This window comes from Silurus aristotelis (assembly GCF_946808225.1).
Source record: "Silurus aristotelis genome assembly, chromosome: 10".
Lineage (NCBI taxonomy): Eukaryota > Metazoa > Chordata > Actinopteri > Siluriformes > Siluridae > Silurus > Silurus aristotelis.
The window spans coordinates 25953423-25971501 of NC_139583.1; the positions used below are offsets into that span (position 1 = coordinate 25953423).

Below are 18079 nucleotides of genomic sequence, written 5' to 3' on the forward strand. Positions count from 1 at the left end.
TATTTATTACAATTGTTTATTATGGTATAGTATTAAACCCCAAAGGTGTAGAAAGTATTTAAAAAAATCATACTTTCATTTAAAGTAACTTACTGCAAATATGATTTAAACACTACTAGAGTATTTTACTCATATTGAACGTTAGCTCAGAGATGAACTAATCGTCGACACCAATGCACATATTAGTGAAAAGCCAAAAACACTTGATTTGTAAGGTTTTATTTCCTAAAATCCGAATCACATTGTACACCTCAACACTGGATTAAACATCAACACACGAGACTCTTCGAGTCGGTAAAAAAATTCAAAGGAAAAAGTAGTGAATTAACCTTCCAAAAAAGGTTTCTTTAATTAACAAATAAAATTACAGTATCATGGCACAAAGTAGAAGATAAATAAAATATCACGTCTTCTGCTAAATAAACAAGCCATGGCAGATAAAGCTGCTAATCTAATTGCTAAAGTTCATTGTCAATTAAAATAAAGTGGAGTAAAAAGTACATCTACTGAATCATTAATGTAGTTGAGTAAAGAGTTGCTTATGTTTTTGATACTCAGTAAAGTAGCGAAAACATGACATATGTACAGTAGTGAAGAACATTTACTCAAATACTTTACACCACTGTGAAACCCCCACTCAAGTCCCTAGCATTGCTTAACTTGACCCAGGATCTCCCAGGATACACCCTTCTTTGCACTAACACCCAGGTAGTAAGCTGAACTTCCTTGAAGGCCCGAATTGCTGAAGAACTTTTTGTGTTCTGAATATTGAAAAGAAAAATGCAACTTATACTCTACATGTAAACTAAATTCTCTCAGTTTGTGTTGACCTGATGTTTGACTGTTTATATCTCTGTCCTATTTGTAATCTTGGATGTGGTAGTATTGAGTTTTCCCTTCAATGAAACTGATCCAAATCTGTTCCAGCATGACAATGCCCCTGTACACAAAGCCATCTCCATGAAGAAATGGTCTGAACACCTTTGGTGATTATTGAACTTGCCCTTGTGACTGATTAAACAAAATCTCCATAACCACACTTCATAATCTTATTATTTACTTATTATAACAGAAAACAGGGACTAAATGTGGAATGGGATGGTTAAAAAAAATCTAATGTTCAAGTGTCCACAAACCTTAGTCCATGCAGTATGTTCATAAGTGTAGCTGCTAAATTCTGATACTTAACCTTCTACCCGAGAATAAACTGTTGATGGCTGTAGAGTTTCTCATTTGTTGAGCACAAGCTCATTCATTTTGCATTAGTTCTGATTCAGTCACTGCCTCCGGTTGTGTAAATGTAAAGGAGCATAAGAGGTTAATGTGATTTTTTTATTTATTTTATTTTTTGTCAGATCGTTTGCAGGCTTAAACAAAGTGCAAGAGTGCAGAGAATTTTTTATGCCATTCCATAAAATACTTTATTCAACAACAGTTCATAAATCTGATCAGTCTGTAGAGAGGGTGGTAAGGGAATGAGTGTTTATAGCTGCTATAACCTACCTCAGAAGAGGAACTTGTTTAGCATAATTGGAACCTTGGTCTAGGAATAAAACAAAGCATTATAATTATCTAACAGCACATCCTGCTTCGAGTAAAGATGCGTAACGCCAGCCTGTCGTTGATTATTTTTCTTTAAAAGCACTCCCATAGTCTTTTAATTTTGGTTAACACATGAAACCACCTCCATTTTGACCACTGGCAGGCCTTTAGTGGTGAGACAATCCACCTCTAAATACCATCATTATGACAACATGGCCATAGAAACTATCAATGTTTTAGAAAAATGCAGTATAACAAAGGGTTGCATCACAAAATGGTATCTCATGCAGTAAGAGTTAATGTCATTACTAAAGCAAGAAACCCATTAATCCCAATTCAACAAGTCTCCTTTCAATGCAGCCACAGCTGCACCACCCACATGCATCATCTCTAGCAGAAGCATCGATATTAACTTAAGAAAGAAATGAATCAATGTATTTTGTGCATTTTATCTGTGCACCAGGTAGTTTTCGAGATTTTAAATGAAGGCACATTGTGTCTTTTGTGTTCATTCGACAGGAAAGAAAACGCAAAAGTATAAATGGTTCATGAAGAAGCTTTACGATTGTGTTTTTTCTTTTCCGAAATTCAACATTTATATATATATATATATATATATATATATATATATATATATATATATATATATATATATATATATATATATATATATATATATATATATATATGTATATATCCACTTGTAAATGTCCTTTTAAGTGTATTTCCAAACAAATTCATTTCTCCTCTGTCAGCCAAAATGGAATGATAAAAACTTTACAGCTTTTATCATCCACACGAACGTATTTGTACTTGTGCATTTTGCTACAGATGTGGTTTGAGAGCTCAGATGTGTTTGGACGCCTTTTAGGGAGTTTGATTGGTTAAAGCAACAGCTTTGATAACGTTGAGTTTATGTTGAAGGCCTTATGGCAGATTCCTTTGACCCTGGCAACATGTGATGTGACTGCTGAAATCTGATTGGATCGAGACTCTAAATACACTAAGGAAATGGTATAAAACATTAAAGAAATAGTATAAAATGAAGTAGGTAGATAATAATTTGATACATATTCATGGACAAAAATTATATAAAAAAAAATGTACTGTTAGTCAGTGACTCTGAGTTTAGTTTCTTCCAAATAAACTTCTATTACATAAAGCACATCTGCATGAATCTGTTACTGTATTAATCTGTGCTCTGAGCTTTTTGTTCTAGCAGATGGTTTGATGTGAACTCTGACAACTGGTGTGTAACACGTTTTACATGACGTGACATGATTTGAAATCTGGACATCAATATTCAGGCAGCAAAGCTCCAGATGTTAATGTTTGGCTTAGGAAAGGAGTTAGTGTTCATAGTTTTCAGGCAAAATTCATCTCTATTTATCTTTATTTTTCTGATTTTATGTAACAGCATCAAAAAATGATAAAACCACAGCAGCTAATCTTAAAAGCAGTTCTTGACCTACCTCCTTTTTTCTCTCACTCTCTCCCAATGTCAATCTCTCTTACTGGGAAATTTGCAGGAGGTTTTAAAAGCTGATGAATGTGTCAGGGGAAAGGAAATGCATGCAAATTCATTAGTGAGAATGAGGTCTTATTAAGTCTTTCCTTACACACTACCTCAACTTGCTTCCAATTTTCCTCGCTACACAGCAGGAATTGGAGAAAAGTGCAGTAAATGCTGTCAAACACCCAGACAGGCCAGTCAATTTGCCTGTAATGTATAATTTAGTTTCTCTTTTTTTAAGGCTATCATTAAAATGCATAAATAAAATTGAGTTGTTATCTTCAAACATAAAAACAAATGCAAAATGAGTGGCTAAGGGAACTTCGTCTGGCCAGTCCTGTGTACTATCATCGATTACAATGATTTTTGCTTTTTAATTTCAGTATGGGAAAAAATCACAGTTACAATTCTGCTCTAGGTGCTAGTCACTAATGTTAGCATTAGCATTTATTTTTTTAGATCGATTACCCCATATCAATGAGGTCCTGATCTCAGGACATTAAATATACTGTACCTACCAATTGATTATTCCCGAATTGGATTATAAAATTATATATAACCTATGCATGCATGCGCACAGTGAAGTTTTGTATTTATTTAAACCTCTGCTCATGTTTTGCAAGAGATGACATTTGCTGCTTTATCACTTTAGCGAGCACTGACAAGATAAGCGAAAGATGCATCAGAGAACGACGGTTATTTGATCTGCTCTGAATTCAGACTACATACGTTGGAAGATTTATAGGAAAAGAAGAACATCTTATAAGATATTCCTGTAATGTATTAATAGAACACATATACACAATACTACTGTCAATCATCTGGGTCCAGCAAGGTCGAATATGGTTCTTTTCTGATCAAATTTTAAATTAGGGTTGCACAAGTTTTTATTTATTTTTTCCACAATTCTGACATATTATCGAAAATTATTTTGCAGGAATTGCCAGCATGCTTGATGCTAAATGTGGATTAATTACTTGAGTCAATGAACTTACAACATACATGCCATATGCTCAGGAGCATCATAAAGTTTATATCATCATTTACACCAGAATCAACACATTATTCCATTGTATTTGTCTTTAAACACACTCACACACACACACACACACACACACACACACACACACACACACACACACACACACACACACACACAAACACACACACACACACACACACACACACACACACACACACACAACCACACACACACTCTCTCAGATTTTTGAACATCTCGTTTCACATTTAGTGACCATTTACTGTTATAACAACCTCCACTCTTCTAGGAAGATGCGCTACTGGATTTTGGAGTGTACTTGTGGAGATCTGTGCTCATTCAACCAAGGGTGTTAGTAAAGTTAGGTACTGATGTAGGTGAGGTAAGAAGGCCTAGGGTACAGTCAGTGTTCCACTTCATCGTCTTGAACATTCAGCAGAAAAGAACATTCATTCAGTCCTGCTGTAACTATCCATCTCGTAAATCGTGGTAGCAAACTGATCTGTTTCAAACTCTGTGTAAAACCAACAGTGAGCATTTGATTGAATTTGTAGCTCCGTTTTCATGTATACATGTGAAGCTTCAGAAATACAGATCGCAAGCCTTTTATTTCTCAACCAGGGTTCATGACTCAAGGTTCAGGACTCTCCTCCCACACACACACACACACACACACACACACACACACACACACACACACACACACACACACAGTGTTCGTTTACTGGGAGTGGGAGAAAAACTCACAGAAACTGAGTCATTTTTATGGTGTTGGTGTGAATGTGATATGAACCTTTGTACTGATTAAGATAAAAATGGACAATTTTTTTTTTTTAGTTCTTTGTTTCTTTGCCATGTTTGGAATGTAATACAATACAGAACTCGATACAGATGTGCTATTTATTATTATTATTATTAATATTATTATTATTATCATTATTATTATTATTATTATTATTATTATTATTTATTATTTCTTCTTCTTTTTCTTTTTCTTCTTCCTCTTCATATTATTATTATTATTATTATTATTATTATTATTATTATTATTATTATTATTATTATTATTATACAGTGAAACTGGCCAATAATAAAATAAATAATAATAATAACTATATTATCATCAATATTATTATTTAAATCAGCTGTGTGTTTGTTTATTTTGTATTATTATTATTTTATTATTTTATTATTATTCATTCTTTTTTTTTTTTTTTTGGTTTGTAAGTTTATCCTGTTTGCAAAATTGAACCCAGATATAACTGCATTCCAGACATACATCTCCTTCTAACATCTTTTATTCTTTTAACTTCTAATACTTAACCCTCTGGAGTCTAAGTGTTTTTGGCCTCTTGAGAGATTTTGACATGCTCTTACATTTGGTTCTTTTTAGTTGCTTTTAAAATATATTATTGACAAAAGACTTATTACACTGTATTCAGCACAAACTGGGCTACCATAATATGTAAACAACTTATATGGTTTATGCGTGGTTTTTGAAAAAGCAAAAAAAAAAAACCTCACTGAAATAAGGCCACAAAACCGATAGTAACCATGTTTTCCCAAGACTTTTTGAGAACAGATCTTCTAATGTAGGGTTTTTTTTTTATCTTGTTAATATTGTCTACATCCTGCATATACAGTATACAGGATATATACCATTTGTAAACGTGAGAGTGATCACCACTTCATAACTGATACACATTCATGTGATTGAAGTTGGATTGATGTTTGTAACTATATTTTCACGATGACCTTCTTAGGCTTTCAGCGTCGACTTGACGTGTAACCTACTTTAAACCTCCTGCAGGTTCGGAGTTATGTAAAAAGATTTCGACACTCACTACCATCTGCATACTTCCATTAATAACTAGCAAACCCACATCCTGAAATAGACAAACCCATATCTAAAGATAGCTTTACCCATATCTATAGCAGTGGCCCACATATAATAACTGTTCAAGTCCTCAAACACTTCTAGAGTCCAGGGAAATGGAGGAAAAATAATAGCCTGTTTTGACAAGCAATTAAGAGTAGCACAATCCACAGACTGTGGATCAGACACTTGGTACAAACCCACACTGCACAATCCAGCTGATGCCCCGATGCCCATTACACACTAACGTTCTGATGCTGTCTTTGATTAGCTGACTATCGAGAGGCCTGTTAACACGCTCATCAAAATGGTGTTGTTGTTGGGTTTTTTTTGCTGTTTGGACCAATGTCTTGGCTGAAGAGCTGATGAAAAAGAAGGAGGTGCGTTCTTAATGAACCCCCTGGCCGCTACCCCCTGTGTATGACATTATAATTAGCTGCTAATGCTCAAAAGGAGGACTTCAAACACCCAATTTATTTATACTGTACAAAAGCCAAGTGCGAGTGACATGTTTAACCAGTCTTAGATCAGTCTTCTTTACATGTGCTATTAGAAGCATCTGTTTCACTCTCTCTCTCTCTGTTACTGCTCGGATAGACACTTATGGAGAGTGTGGCCATCTAAAACTCATCAGAAAATGATTGAAATAAACACAATAGAAGTTCACACTTTCTAGAAAAAGCATCCATAATCAACTAAAGACCTACTCCACATTTTGCACCAGCAGTAATGGAGTATCCCTGCAGTTTAGGAAAATATAGAGGATGATGAATTCCCCTCAGTGGGGTATAATAAACAGTACTGAGGAAGAGTCAACAGAGTCCGCTTTGCTTGGGCGAAAACAAAACTAAATTGAGCAGAGAAAAGCCCAAACTACAGGGATACAGGATGAGTGAACGTCGCTCAGATGTTGTTTATAGGAAAATCAGCATGGGGATTAAAAATGTTCACCTTAGTCATAGACACGTTTCTAATTGTTATCACAGGATGCTAAGGTTTCTGTCAGGTTCAGGGAGAAAAATCACACTAGAAGCTTGATATATAAATAAGCATGAAAACTTTGCTCGACAAACTTTCTTTGAACGTCTTCTGGGACAAGACGTGACGTTGAAGACGTCTCTTGGAGAAAAAGGTGAAGTGTGCTCCTCCTACAGAGCTTCTTCAAGAAGAAATGTGATTAGGTTTGATAAAAGATGCTCGAATCATGACTTTAGTCTCAGAAATAAAAAGCACAGATCAGATGCATTTTTTTCTATTTTATTTTATTTATTTGTTTATTTGTTCATTTATTTGTTATTCCATCCATCCATCCATCCATCCATCCATCCATCCATCCATCCATCCATCCATCCATCCATCCATCCCTTTCTTTCTTTCTTTCTTTCTTTCTTTCTTTCTTTCTTTCTTTCTTTCTTTCTTTCTTTCTTTCTTTCTTCCTTCCTTCCTTCCTTCCTTCCTTTCTTTCTTTCTTTCTTTCTTTCTTTCTTTCTTTCTTTCTTTCTTTCTTTCTTTCTTTCTTTCTTTCTTTCTTTCTTTTCTTCCATCAACAAATGTCCCATATTTAAATAAATGAAGTTTCCTCTATCGGGAATATCAAAAAATGTATTTAAAATGATGGCCTTATTTAGCTTGTTACATATACTCTTTGATCTTGTATATTTTTGAGTTTGAATGATGGGTTAAAAGATGGACAATGATCCCGAAAACTATTAAATAAAAAATAAAATGTTTTTAATTTTGTTGTGGCTTTATTATTATTATTATTATTATTATTATTATTATTATTATTAGTATTAGTATTAGTATTAGTATTATTATTATTATTATTATTATTTGAATAGAAAAACAATGGACATATTTTTAAGTTAGTTAGTTAGTAGTTAGTTAGTCGGTTAGATGCCTTAAACTGTGGTCAATTTGTCAGGTTTATTGCACAAGACTGCAAAACCCATAAGCCACTTTACCATGTCACATGATCTTTGCACCTGATTCACATTCACTCATAATTAGCACTTGTATGAAGATTCACTTAACACCACACTCAGTGTCTCTATTTCCCCATGCTTCATGGCTCACACTTCAGGTTATAGTGTTTGTCTTTATTGGTTTTATTTTTTTTTTTTCTTTATTTTGAGTGTTTCACTCAAGCATTACATTTCTCATCACTTGAAATAGAAGATCCAAACCTGTTCCAGCATGACAATGCATTTGTCCACAAAGTCAGATCCATGAAGATGTAGTTCACATGAGTCGGAGTGGAAGATTTCCTGCTGTACAACTCAAACCTCAACCCTATTAAACACCTTTGGGATGAATGTGAACACTGACTGCACCCCAGGCCTCCTCACCTCATCTACATCAGTACCGGTCTTTATTAACACCCTTGTGGCTGAATGAGCACAAAATCTCCACACGCACACTTCCAAATCTAGTGGAACGTCTTGTGAAGGTTATTCTAACAGCAATGTATAACGAGATTCATATGTAGTTAAAAAAATATGAATTTTATAGTGAGGTGTTCACAACGTTTTGTTTATATAGGAAATATCTCAATCATAATGTTTGATCATTTTTAAGTAGACAATAACATTTTATGGATTTTGCTCACTCTGTAATCTACTCACATTCATATTGTAAGTTGATTGGATCGACGTCAGCCTCTGCCTCGTCACCTGAGGTATGAATCAGTCACAGAGTTTAAACACAAATCTCATCGCTGTCTCTTCACTTCACTGATCTCTGTTCCTACATCAGTAGGGAAATAAACGCTGATTCATTTAGACACTTGCATTCTCTTGCGTCAGTTTTGTAGTAAAATGTCTTTTGATAGAAATCACTCTGAACCAGTTTATCCATTTTTAGTCATTGAAATTGTTTGAAATGTCTATTAATATTATTGCTCATGTTCAGGTAGGTAAAAAAGATTGTTTTATCGAAAGCCTGGCATCTTTTTTCATTTGTTGTAAAACTAATAAAAATTTAAATTTAAATCCCAGCGCAAAGCAGTGTAAACTAAAATTGGAAACCCTCCAATGGCAGAAAACTTCAAATTACAGCTTGACCTTTTGACTGCTAGAAAGAGATTACAATGGAGTCTCCTTCCAAAAAAGCGATTGTGTGTGAAGGTGTTAATATAAAAAGTCTAATGTTAAGTTACTTGAAATCTTCTGCTTAGATAATAATCCAATAAAAGTAAAAGTACCATAATTTCCGGACTATAAAGCGCACCCAAATATAGGGTTAGTCTATATATAGTCTTGTATCTAAACAGTAGCCTACCAAGAAAGTCATTGTTCACTGTCTTCCTACTTCCTTTTACAACTATTTCTCTCGGGAGTTTTTCTTTTGCCATCGTCGTGCGTAAAAAAAAAAAAGTTTTTTCTCCCGATGCCGTGCAGCTCAGAACACAGGTGAGGTGCGTTTTTTCATTTCCGTTCGGAAATTTCATTTGTCTAATGTTATGGGTCTTAGTTTTTTGGCTTGAAGTGTGTGAAACTGGTAAAAACCCAGGAAAAATTCATAAATATGTTGTTTAACTTTGTTGTTTAAGCCGCGGGGTTCAAATCGTGGGAAAAAAGTAGCGGCTTATAGTCCGAAAAATACGGTACTCCTTTTACAATTTGGGTTGAGTAAACGCCCTTTTTATATACATTTTAGCACAATGAAATTTGTTCTTTGCATATCCCAGCGATGTTAAGAAGCTGGGGTCAGCCATAATACAGCACCTCTAGAGCACAGAGTGTTAAGGGTTTTACTCAAGGGCCCCAAAAGGGGCAGCGTGGCAATCTGGACTTAAATCCCCGACCTTCCGATCAGTAACCCACAAAGCCTTAACCACTGAGTTACAACTTCTTTAGAATTTGTGATTGACTGGATCAAAAGTACTGATCTATAAAAACTATATTTGAAAAAATTGTCACTGTTCAGAATGAATCAGAATCAGAATACTTGATTGATCCCAGGGAAATTGGGAAATTGTTTGGTTCAAATCAAATCAAATTTTATTTGTCACTTCAAATCAAGTTGCAGTTGCTCACATAAAAAAAATGTGCATATTCAGTGAAATGAAATGTGCAGCAGAAGTGAAAACAGATGGCAGAAAAGTTAAACTACAAGTAATTGTACATGTAACAATTATTATTATTATTATTATTATTATTATTATTATTATTATTATTATTATTATTATTATTATTTTGTGTTCTATTCTCCTGCACATCAAACCTTTTTTATGGTTTTCTACACAGGGTGAGAGAACCCTTACTTCTCACATTTTTTTACCAGAACCATATGGTTACTCTTGTTCTCTTACTTCAATGAAGAGTGGGATGGAATGATTTACTGAAATGTGGTAAAGTAAAATATTATACATGAAAATGGACTTTAAATCAAAGAAATCTCATTGACAGTATATATTATTGCTTTCAGTTGAACAGGCTCCTCCCTGCTTCACTTCACAGACTCTCAGCAAACCCTAGAAGTGTGTGGCCATGATGTGTATATGGTATATGGTATAGTGGCTATTGTTTAAGGAGCACTGGTGGGTTGCGTTCACGGATCGCTGCTGCCAGTGCCATTTTGCAGGCGTCCTGGTCAGAGTGTCAAGTGTCACTCTCGGTTACAGCAGCCTGCATTCGGCCCAAACGGTGGAAAGAGGCCGCCTCCACTCTGACCTGCAATTACCCGACCCAATCTTTGCAGATGAAGCTCAGCTGGAGTCACATTCACACCACTACACACATACACATACCCATACACATACACACAGCACAGCATGGACAGGGTGGTACTGTTTACTGCACAGAGAGATACCATAAACCTTTCACATCTTGTATTATCAATAGTCCAAAAAAAAAAAAATGTGACTTTCATTTATTCTTAAATTAATCATTCAAATTCAAATCCATTCTAAAAAGCGCTATACAAATAAAATTGAATTGAATCAAGTAAGGCATCAATTGTGAGATGCCTTACTCTCGCCAGGGGTCTGCAGAGTTTAGTTTCTCTGTATTAGAACATATAAATTTTTGTGTTTTTTCGTGTTTCAAAGGACAATTTTAGCTCTTGTCTCTCTTATTTTTATCGATGTTGTCGGACACTGAAGCAGAGACGCTTCTTACCGCTCGTTTCGTCCTGCTCAGCTCTCCACTCGTCCACATTCCTCTCCTACCTACAAATATCCTGTAAAGTTTATACAGTACTTTAGTGTAAATTGCTCTGTTTTGCTAAATTATGTACTGCAATTTGTTAGTCATTAAATATCAATAATTTGGACCATACTGATCACAATTCTTTGAGAGACTGGTGTTGGCTTATCTGAAGGACATCACTGGACCACCCCAGTTTGCTTACTGAGTAAACATTTCTGTGGATGATGCGGTGAACATAGGGCTGCACTTCATACTGCAACATCGGAACAAACCAAGGCCTAATGTGAGGATCTTGTTCATGGACTTGAGTTCAGCCTTCAATACCATCATTCCAACACTCCTCCAGACCAAACTAACCCAGTTCTCTTTTCCTAGCCTTATCTGTCAATGGATCACCAACTTTCTGACAGATAGGCAACAGCTAGTGGGAATAGGGAAATTCATGTCAAACAGCCGTACTATCAGCATGGGTGCCCCCCAGGGATGTGTCCTCTCCCCACTGCTTTATTTACCTTTACACCAACAACTGCACCTCTTAAGACCCCTCTGTTAAGCTTCTAAAGTTTGCAGATGACACTACAGTCATCGGCTTCATTGATGACGGTGATGAGTCCGCACACTGAAGCAAGGTTCAGCAGTTGGCTGTCTGGTGCAGTCATAACAACCTGGAGCTTAACTCACTTAAAACAGTGGAGATGATTGTGGATTGCAGGAAAAAAAACCCTGCACTCCCCCCACTCACCATCATAGAAGCACTGTGGCAGCAGTCGACCTATTCAGGTTCCTGGGCACCACCATCTCAGGGCCTGAAGTGGGACAATCACATCAACTCCATTGTTAAAAAGGACCAACAGAGTATGTATTTCATTTGGCAACTGAGGAAGTTCAACCTGCCAAAGGAGCTGCTCAAACAGTTCTACTCATCCATCATTGAGTATGTCCTGTGCACTTTGTTAACCGTCTGGTTTGGCTTAGCTACACAATCAGACATCAGAAGACTACAGAGGAAGGTTCAACTAGAAGCTTCTGTCACCAAAGCAAATTCCTTGTGTAAACCAAGTGCATACATACTTGGCAATAAAGCTCTGAATCTTTTTCTTTGGAAAAAGGCTGAAGTCTGCAGGAGCCAAATCTGGCTAGTGGGGTGGGGGAGGAAGTGAAATCATGTTGTTTCAGACGAGAAACTCACCTGCGAGGAGAGCGAGGAGACAGGGTGTGCACGTGTTCAGAATAGCAGACGTGGTAATGCACATGGTCAGAATAGCAACAGTTGCACAGCTCCGGATTTAAACTGGATGATGTCATTTGGCACACTGACTTATAAAGGTCAGTGCTCCCTGTGACTGTGCGTAGTGATAAGTTTTTCCCTAATGAGCACGCTAGTGCTGACAGTGGCTAGATAAAACTCCCTGAAATGATCTGAGGAAGAACCTTTAAAGGAAACCAGACTGAAATAGGAAGCATGTCCTCATCTGGGTGACACCAAATGCCAATTCATCATATTATTTCATCACTGTTTCAACAATGGACATTTAAGTGTTTGGGGTAATTGCAGCCCTAAACCATTGTAGCAAATTGTTCATATTAATTACAGCCGAAATCCATCTTTATGGTTCGTAAGCGGAACCATCCACAGTAATCTCACACATCTTTAGGCTGTTCATGTGGAACCATCCTCAGCTGTAGCGAGTGGGTTTTCAATTGATGAGAACTCCTTGCAAAAAGTAGGGCATCAGGATGGATTTGGTAGTTTAGAAAAGCTGACGGCGATGTCTGCTTATCTTAGTTTACATTCGTCTACCTTTAAAATAGTCAACAGTCTGTTCTAATTTGATATCAGATGACTTGAATATTAGTATTTCTTTGTTTCATTTCTTGCCAGGCTTCCCATGTGGCCTGAAAGCTTTTTTTATTTAGCCTGGTGCCATATAATTTAGTTTAAACTGTATCTACATACATCTAAGGAAGATAAGGAGAGTTTTTTTTTCACCTTTGAATAATCCAGCTGCAATCTCCACCATTTTTGGGGATGGGGCCAACAAAAGGATGTGATTTTTATTCTATAGACTGCAATTACAGTTGCAGGTCCTCGTTGTGTTTCTTCTATTTAAAACACACTGTGTCCCTTCACTAATGACTTGTTCCTGATGTGTTCATTCATCCTTTTTGCACTTAGGCAATGTGTTTACCCAATAATTTACTCCATAGCCTACTCGCTCAGTGTGGCTCATAAGTAGAAAAAAAAAAAAAAAGCTCAGGAATTTCATCTCATTGTAGCTCTGTTAAGCCCATCTGTGACCTAGAAAGCTTTAGCATCCGCCTTAAGCTCCTGGCACTGTTATCTAGCTGAATTGCTGGTGGAACTGCAGGCTACGTTATAGCACAGGGTGCGGGCGTGAAGCTCAATGCATGTTCATTTGTGTAATTTGGATTTATATTGGGGTAAAAACACTGTACTTTGACATCATTTCAATGCTGAGTTGGGTTTTTTTAGAGCAGGAGGAACTGCTGTTATGTCGACGGCTGTAGAAATTTGGCGCAATCTACAGTGTTTTAGAAAAACGTGATTGCTGGTGGTCCTCATTTGTTTTTGTGCTGTTCGAGTAGATTATGATAATGTTATTAAAATGGAGCTTTATCTTGACTGACAGTTCACTTGTTCCTGGCAAAATGCGTTATTATATTATGGTAGTAATTACTGTTAAAAATAGGGTGAGTCAGGACGGACCAGATGAAGAGGAAATTAGGTCAACGTTTTGATTGACAAAGGATTTTGAAATAATTTTTTAAAATGCCAGCATTTGGACCTAGTCAATTTCACTGATTAAATTAAATCCCTTTTCTGGTGGTGGTGGAAGAGGGGAATTGTATCTTGCTAACAAACCTGCCAAATACTGTATCACCAATTCATAAAACAAAAACTTGTTCATGTTTCATGCTCTAGGCCAGGGGTTATCAATTAGAGAACTGTGTTCTGGGTATGGACCAAGTAAAAAGTATATCAGTGGGTGGGGTCCAGTGTTTAAGATGGTTCATCTTACAAATCGATCTTTCAGTGACAATAACGATGTGACCAAAATTGTATATGTGAAAATAGGCAAACGTAGCAGCGTGTCCACATGCCCACTGGCACATACATACTGTACACTATATTGCCAAAAGATTCTGGACACTAGGTCATAAGTATATGCTTTTTGAGCCTCACATTCCACATTTAGTCCAAATTTTCTCTTATAATTTTCTCCACTCTTCTGAGAAGATGTTCCACTGGATTTTGTAGTGTGCTTGTGGACATTTGTGTTCATCAGCCACAATCAGGTACTTATGTAGGTGAGGAGGCCTGGGGTGCAGTCAGTGTTCACATTTATCCCAAAAAATGTTCAGTAGGGATGAGATCAGAGCTCTAGAGCAGGCCACTCAAGATCTTCCTCCCCAAACAATGTAAACTATATCTGCATGGTGCACAGCACCATTGCCATGCTGGAACAGGTTTTTGTTTCGAAGTCCAAGTGAACGAAAAATTTTATTATATCGCATCAAAAGACGTCCTGTACAAGTGTGTGCCTCCAGCTTTGTGGTAACCGTTTGGAGAATAACCACATATGGAAGGAAAGGTCAGGTGTCTAAATACTTTTGTCCAAATAGTTCTAGACCCAGTTCTAATTCAGCTAATAAAGTAGATCAGCTGTTTCATACTGATCAGGTAATGTTGATCCCAAATTCATGTGGGTTTCCTCCAGGGTTCCTTTGTTTCCTTACACTTGAAAATTGCTCCAGGTTTTAATGTGTGTCCATAGTGCCTAATGAATAAGGACTGTTCCACATTTTTCATTACATTGGCTTCTTTATGGTCATCTAAAACATGCTTAGATGCATCAAGTAGAACTCTTTTTGGTTTGTCAATCTGTGAGACGCTTACCAACACCATGAACTTACGTAGAGTAAAAAATGTTGTTTCTTCAAGTTTTACATTGTCTTGTGATGCAAGAATTATAAAGAATGGTTCGATCCTTGTATCTTGAACGAAGCTTGTGCTAGCCTTCATTCTGGGTGGAGAGAGAGTTGGCTAGAGGATAGGATTTTACCTGAACAGAATTAGACTAACTGAAACATCTTGAAGTTTTGGGCAGGCATTAGTTAAAAAAAGGGAAAAGGTGAAGGTGAGAGTAAAAAATAAAACATACCCACATAAAAAGTGTTTTATTTATAGCCATAAACAAACATGTCTTCCTTTCCACCTGACTGGAATTTAAACCTGCTCAGGCTAACATATGCTGCCAAAGAAAAACTATCAATAGCACTCCATACGCAACAATAAAGCAATCGTTTCCACAAGGTATAGAGCTTTTCTCTGCCTGGCAACTGACAACCAAATAATTCCCTGGTGTTGTTTTTTTGTTTGTCTTTTAACGGTTATACTGTGTGTATGTGCATAAACCGTATTTAAAGCACATTGAGTGATTATAGACTCAGAGAGACAAGCGCACAGCGACCATTTATCTGTTAAATCAGTCAGAAAATCACTGATTTAACACATCGTGCAGAAGTCAGCGATCAGAGATACATTGTGCCTTTTACATCTGTACTGTGGTATAGGCAGGACCTTCGGATATTGTAATTGCTTCTTTAAAAGCACTTTCTCTGGAAACAAATCGTGGACTTTATTTCTTTCATTTATATGCAATAATCTTTCCATAAGTCAAAAGAATAATATTCCAAATGAAAAATTGCAAGGACACATATATGAAACTTTATTTAACAACGTTTGTGCATTATTCCTAGTTACTGTAGGGCCTTCATACAGTAACTAGGAATAATATAGTCCTTTATGGAATTGGGATGCTTTCAGAAAAGTGTAGCATCTATAGCAAGTATGTAGAAATGTAATATATACCCATGTATTTCATTAATTTAAAACAAACATTATGCTTGATATCAAAATACAAAGCAGAAAACATATAAAGTACCAAAAATACATACAAAATATTTGAATAAAAAAGTGAGGAAACTTTAGAACTTACTTTAGAAACCTACATTGGAATGTAGTCTCCTTTGTTGTTGTACCTTTGGAGAACATCCAAAAAAAATTTAAGTATAACCCTATAACATTTATAAGTAAATATGAGCCCGTAATGAACCCTATTCTAAGTTCATATTTCGATCTTCATACCAAACTGATCACAGGTGACTTTCATGACTTTTTCCTCATTATCTTTCAACCAATTAAGGAAGTGTATTCAATTTGTTACAATTCACAATACACACAATCATTTTTAATGATTCTTGCTGAAATGGAGAGGTGCTGGATTGAAGCATTGGATATACAACTTCCTAAAGACATAAGAAGTTTCCTTGTTTGGACAGAAACCGTTTTGGGTCTTGGGTGAAACCTTTTTTAGTTTTGTTCATAGGACTAGAAACTGGGAAAGAAGCGAGAAGGAAATGATACCAGAGTGTAATAGTCCCAGTTCCAGATTCTTTCTATTTGAGATTGACACTGTGCTACTTATGTTGATTCTTTTGTAAGTTTTTTTTATTCGCCCTTTTTGCACTTAGCATTTGATGAATAATATGCAAGCCAAAAAAGACAAAATGAGACAAAACTACAGCAACAACAAAAAACCTTGGTGTTATTGCACCACATCTGACACTGATGAAAACTCATCATATGTTAACCAGATACAAGGCATCTAAATATTATATAACAGACAAAATGCATAATTACCAATTTCCTGAGCTATGTGATCCAAAACTGCTCAGTGATCTCTTCCTTTTTTCTCATGTCAGGTGGTGGGTCAGATCGACAAGCTCACAGCAGACTTCGACTTCGACCCAGAGCCAGACGAATGGACAGTGGCGACAGCGAGCAGCACATCGAGTAGTGAACGTGGCCTCACTGAGGCATTCAGACTCGACTTTCTCAGCCACGATGTGCTTTCAGACGCCTGGGATTTCTGCGGCTACCGCAAAATGGCTCGGGAAGAAGACGACTTACTGGAAGAGGAAGAGCCAGGGAGCTCGGCCTCGGCCACACCTACGCCCACTGTCAACACATATTCGCAGATGAACGGTGGCCTCCCAATCCCCAATGGACCTCTGATGGTCACTCCAGACTCTTCCAGTGAGGAGGCATCGAGTTCCACGCACAGTCAAAAAACATCACGCACCTCGGGGACGAGAGAACGAGTTCGCTTCAGCGATAAGGTCCTCTACCACGCGCTATGTTGCGACGATGACGATGAAGAAGATGAACCAGAGGAGGAGGACGGAGGAGAGGATGATGACAAAGTGGACTGCGGGATGCCAGACACAGACAGCGAGCCAAGTCCTTTGGCGTCTTCACCTGTCCCTCCTCTCTCCTCTTCCTCCAAATGCTCAACCACTCTTCACAAATGGCGGGAAACCTCTTCGGCCGGACCATCGCCCGTTAAGATGGCTATGCTAGGGCCACACACTCTGCCTAGAAAGGGTCCATTAAAACCGGGCAGCCGAAAAAAACTGCTGCGCAACAGCAGCACTCAGACAGTCTCAGACAAAAGCACGCAAACAGTATTGCCATACGTCCCAGCGAAACAGAAAAGCAAAGAGCCCTAAGGAGACCTTCAACCGAAAGAGCAAAGCAAACTGAAAGAATATTTGAGTGACTGTATATTATTTAATATCAAACACATAGATACTAGATTAAAACACAAATTAATAAAATGAATTACTAAATAAAATAAATAATATATGGGAAAACAGTCTGACTTTGAAGTCATTCTACAGCTCGAGCACGTACACAGTGGTGCACTTCATGGTGCCAGTTTTTGTGGGAAGCATCATATATTTTCATACAATTATTTTATAATTAATATATACTGTATAAAGGTTCTCTATGCACAATAAGTAGCTGGAGTCCTGCTTAAACATATTATATATATTTATATATATATAAAAGCATATTTAAAGTTGGGTTATATATCTCTAATGAGAAATTTGACCCCAAAGTGTGCGTATTG

General features: G+C 36.8%; 1 protein-coding gene across 1 annotated transcript in view; it reads left to right on the top strand.

Moving 5' to 3' along the window:
* Positions 1 to 17821, top strand: part of insyn1 (inhibitory synaptic factor 1) — an 85590-nt gene extending 67769 nt beyond the window's left edge. The window contains exon 4 of the mRNA XM_083553130.1: positions 16869 to 17821. Coding sequence (XP_083409256.1) covers positions 16869 to 17675 — 807 coding nt within the window. The 3' untranslated portion in view covers positions 17676 to 17821. The remainder of the gene's footprint in view (positions 1 to 16868) is intronic.
* The last annotated feature ends 258 nt before the right edge of the window (positions 17822 to 18079 follow it).